The sequence below is a fragment of the Mycetomoellerius zeteki genome, unplaced genomic scaffold (genome assembly GCF_001594055.1).
Source record: "Mycetomoellerius zeteki isolate Tzet28-1 unplaced genomic scaffold, Tzet1.0 scaffold76, whole genome shotgun sequence".
In the NCBI taxonomy this organism is placed as follows: Eukaryota; Metazoa; Arthropoda; class Insecta; order Hymenoptera; family Formicidae; genus Mycetomoellerius; species Mycetomoellerius zeteki.
The window spans coordinates 40770-45412 of record NW_017257786.1 but is presented as its reverse complement, the minus strand read 5'-3'; the positions used below and the strand labels follow the sequence as shown (position 1 = coordinate 45412).

General features: G+C 31.6%; 2 protein-coding genes across 2 annotated transcripts in view; both read left to right on the top strand.

Moving 5' to 3' along the window:
- Positions 1–2641, top strand: part of LOC108729561 (coiled-coil domain-containing protein 134) — a 55911-nt gene extending 53270 nt beyond the window's left edge. The window contains 1 exon segment of the mRNA XM_018458733.1: positions 2147–2641. Within this exon segment, the coding sequence (XP_018314235.1) occupies positions 2147–2487 (341 nt within the window). The 3' untranslated portion in view covers positions 2488–2641.
- Positions 2642–3913: 1272 nt separating this feature from the next.
- Cda4 (chitin deacetylase Cda4) overlaps positions 3914–4643 on the top strand; it is an 8283-nt gene continuing 7553 nt past the window's right edge. Inside the window, exon 1 of the mRNA XM_018458728.1 lies at positions 3914–4485. Within this exon, the coding sequence (XP_018314230.1) occupies positions 4317–4485 (169 nt within the window). The 5' untranslated portion in view covers positions 3914–4316. The remainder of the gene's footprint in view (positions 4486–4643) is intronic.

Here is a 4643-nt window from a genome sequence, read left to right as displayed (position 1 = left end):
TGGGACTTATTTTAATAAATATACTTGAAATAATATTTTGATTTCATTTCTTTTTTATGTTATAATATTATATTTGATATTTTTTATTATGTTCTTGAAAGAATTTATAAAATGGTCTTGCGAAAATTTGGGTTTTGTTCATTATGTTTTCCATTATGTTTTTAAATATATTTATAAAATAATTTTTTGTAAGGTAGAATTAAATGCACACAATTTGATAAAACTAATTACTTTATTTAAAAATAATAGCCAAATTTTTAAATTCGAAATTTTCGTTTCATCCTATAAATTTTAGTAGTCAAATGTATGAAAAGCTTTTTCGGACAACTCGATCCATGACTTCTATGTATTCAACTATCGTTAATTTTAGCATTAAGATTTAATACAGCGTATTGATAGAATTAAACAAATAAATTTTATAACAAATGATTTTTCAGGAACATATCTCTTTCCTAGAGAAGACAAGAAGAAATGTAAAACTCAAAATGTTCCTACATATAAAGATCTACAGAATTTGAATATTAAAGAAGTATAAATCGAAAATGCATTAAAAGATGTCATTGAAGAAACTAAAAATTAAGTATAGAAATCGAAAATGATGACAATTAGAAAGTTATAGATATTCCTTCCCTAAAACTAGAAAGGGAGTCAAAATGCCATGATGACATGGAATATGAAATTGACAATAATTATATCATAAACAGTATTAACAGTAATACTACACATGTTGAAAATATTGATGACACTATTTTGTAAAATTAAAATTCGTAAAATCAGAACTTAATTTTTTTGTTTGACTACGTGATGATGATATAGCAGTTGTTGAAACGAAATTTATTTTTTATGGTCCAATAGAATTAATGGGTAATGGACCTTTTATATTAAAACAGTCAAATTTATTAACTATAAATAAAAAATATAAGTCAATGAAAAGTAAATTACAAAATTCTTAACTTTTGTATGTACTAGATATGTATAGGAATAAATATTATTTTATAATATACTTTCAGTACCCGCAAACATAAAGTGATATTTATAAGCGAATGTAACGTTAAAATGCTCATGTTTAAGTGTATAACTAAAGATATATTTTTGTTTGATATAACATATATATATGTCAAGAAAAAATATATTTCATTGTTATATAAAAGAAAGTTTTTATATTCTTTATATCATAAAGAATACATAAAAATAAACAAGAGAAAAAAAATTTTTATAAAATATATTTATGAAATTTATTATAAGGTTTATTATAATTTGTAATAATGCTATTATTATAAAGTTTGTCATAATTTGTGATACATCTTTTACATTATTGTTTATTTAAAAAATTATAATAAAGAAATGTGTTACATTTTTTATGATCTAATAAAATTCTGTTTTCTTTAATATCTTTTAATTTTTAATAGCTTTTTTTTATTATGCATATAATCATACAAACGCGCACACGTATACTTTCTCACATAAGTATAAATATATAATACAATAGTATATATACTTATACTGTATAATTCTATTAGTGTAGTAATATTGTGTATTATAAATCTAATTAAATAAGAGAAATTCCTATATTCGGTCGAAGCAGATCTTAGCACTTAAATATATATTTTCATGTGAATTTATATACATTCTGCATACCGCGCGCCGAAATCTTTTTCAGTTTTGAAACACGTGAGCAGAACTAGAACAGTAATATTATTTATTCAATTGTACAAGAAATTTAATAATTTTTGCTAATAAGCATAGCAAAAAATTGTATACTATAAGTAAATGGTATGAGATTATGTATTATACTGGGCACTTTTGGTGGGCATTATTATTAGAGTATTACTAGGTATTATTAGGACATTACTGGGCATTACTAAGACATTACTGGACATTACTAGAGCATTAATGGGCATTACTAGAGCATTAGTGGAAATTATATAAAAATTCAACAGTAATGCTCCGTAATTGCCTCAGCGGTTTATCCCTCGTCGCTAACACTTTACTTATTGAGCTAATTGTTTGAATACGGTGAATATATCTGAAAATATTAAATTAGTATTTAAAATTAATTAGATAAGATATAATAGTGATTTCATAAGAAATAATAAATCGAAATGCCATTCTTATTTGTCTTTTTTACTTATTGTATTTATCGTAGCATTGTCTAGCATCCTGGAGAACATCGCGCTCTTCGGAGACATCATCCTGCATTTGCCGGACATCACTCACAGGATACTGAAAACACAGCCGGGATGGAACTCCACAATACACTGGTCCCTAAATTTCGCCAATCAAACGCGGTATTTACTGAATAAATCGACCATCACGATGTTTCGTTTGGTCGAACAAGAGCTGAATATTACGGAACGCGATCCGGCCTACTTGAATCCGTATAGGAGTGCTGTGCACGCCGGTCAGCGCGAGGATTCCATAAAGAAGAAGTCTGTGAAGAAAGAAAAACGCAAAAAGGGACCACAGATTGCTAAAATCGAACTGTGAGCCATCACCTCCGGCGCTCGCAAGATTCCTCCGACCGGTTTCTAAATCGCCTCGTTAAGAAGCGGGCTCTCTGCGGCGTCGCCGCGCCGCGCCGTTAAAATCCTAGAGAATATCAATACCATATCTGATTCTAAATCCTGCAGGATTGATAACAACGAGCTTCCGAATGGATTAATTCAACGAGGATTAACTTATATATTTCATATACAATGTCTATATATAATTAATTACTAGAAGCTATTAAGGATGTTCTAGCTATACAGTCCCAGATAAAAGTTACTCGAATTTGAAATTGATGAAATTCTATACTTGTATAAGTTAAAATATGCGCCGTACATATCGTGTATAGAATAATGTCAGTTAATGTGATATTTGGCATTATAAATGAATATATTTGTATTTTTGTAATCGTCGATAAAAACTTTTGGACGTGAATTTTCCTTGAAATCAACTGTAAGAAACGAAAGACGTGCCGCATATTAATAACATTTAATGTATATCAGACATCACTTAAAAATCAAAAAGATATGTAAACTAACCTTCGTACTATTGACACTTTTGAGTTGCCACGTTTTGAGCAGTCGAAATGAGATTGTGTAACCCATTCGGAATTTTGCTTTATCGTTAACATCTTGATAACGGGTTAGTAAACCGATATAAATTTTTTTTTAGAAACGTTGCTCAGTATTTTATTTACTCACAAACAAAATTTCAGAATATTGGCAATGCTGCTTCTATATAATTTTGTTGATATAAGTGGGAATATGCTGCTACTCGGTGGAAATAAACCCCTGAAATCGCTGAAAAGCGCTGAAATCAATTGACCCATTTTAGCATAATTCATACTGAAATAGGTTAATTAATATAAATTTTAGCGATTTCCAGCGATTTCAACGATATTTATTTCCACCAAGAATACTCCATAAGAACTCAAAATTAAATTAGATAACTCATGAACTAGATAGAGAATCGACTTCAGGTTTTACATATGTTTTCAGATAATAAATAGAACCAATTTATTAAATTTTCGAGTTATTGTTAATGTTAGACGCAACATTAGCGCCAGTACATCCTTAAAAATGTGTAAACTTAGTATAAGTGTAAACATTTATATTTAATAATACTTCATATTTAATAATATTACCTTGTTATGTAGATGTTGCTATATATACATCGAATTCTAACATTAATCCTTACAAACATTTAATACTGGAAGAAAGTGATCAATTATTTATTAAGCACACACACTGACAGTGCTTAATAAGCACAACAGTGCTTTTAATATATAATTAAACTCAAAATATATAATTAATCTTTCACAGTATTAAATTGAGTACTATTAAATTAGATTTCTGTAAGAGAAGTATCCTTTCAATATTAAATAAAATTGTTGCTATCAATAACTGTATTTCTAACTTGCATAAAAACAGTTGTACATAAAATTCTAACGTTCCTGATATTTGACTGTTTCAATATTATCGAATTGTTAGCACAATTTGTTTGACTTCCAGCGATGAAAAATCGTCACGGAGCTGCGCTGATCCGTGCCCGTTTGAAAGCGAAATGAGCGGAAAAGACGGTGCAAACTGTGAATCTGCGGCGTATCGTGTCTGATATGAAAGACAGCTTTCCTCTTTGGTTTGTCCCGATGCAACGGTGAGCCGTCACGCCGCTTCGGTAGAAAGTGGTCAGCCAATGAGCTGAGAACTGATTCTTGTGCCGGCCAGTTCCCGAGAACTGTCGCGACGGCGGTGGCGATGGTGGTGTACTCCTGGCGCGCAGTGTCGCGGTAACCGATCAACCTGGTGGATCGGTCAGTCGGTTGATTGATGATACGTCGCTGTGGTCGCGGTGGATTGCACGAATCGAACGAGGAAAGACACGCGAAGGAATTGGAACGCGCGACCGTCAGCTGGGGAACACCGAGACGCCGCGCGCGGTATACGATGAGGCTCCAGGAAGCGGCGCTGCTCTGCGCCGTCTTGACAGCCGTCGCAGGTAGGCGCGCCTACGTTATTTTTCACACTACGTTCGCGTCGCGACCACCTTTCTCTCCATCGATGTTCCTATCCCGAAAGATCGGAGTGTACGCATATGTGGGAGAATGAAAAAATATTGTAGGAATTTAAAATTTTCAACATGGATCACACGAGACT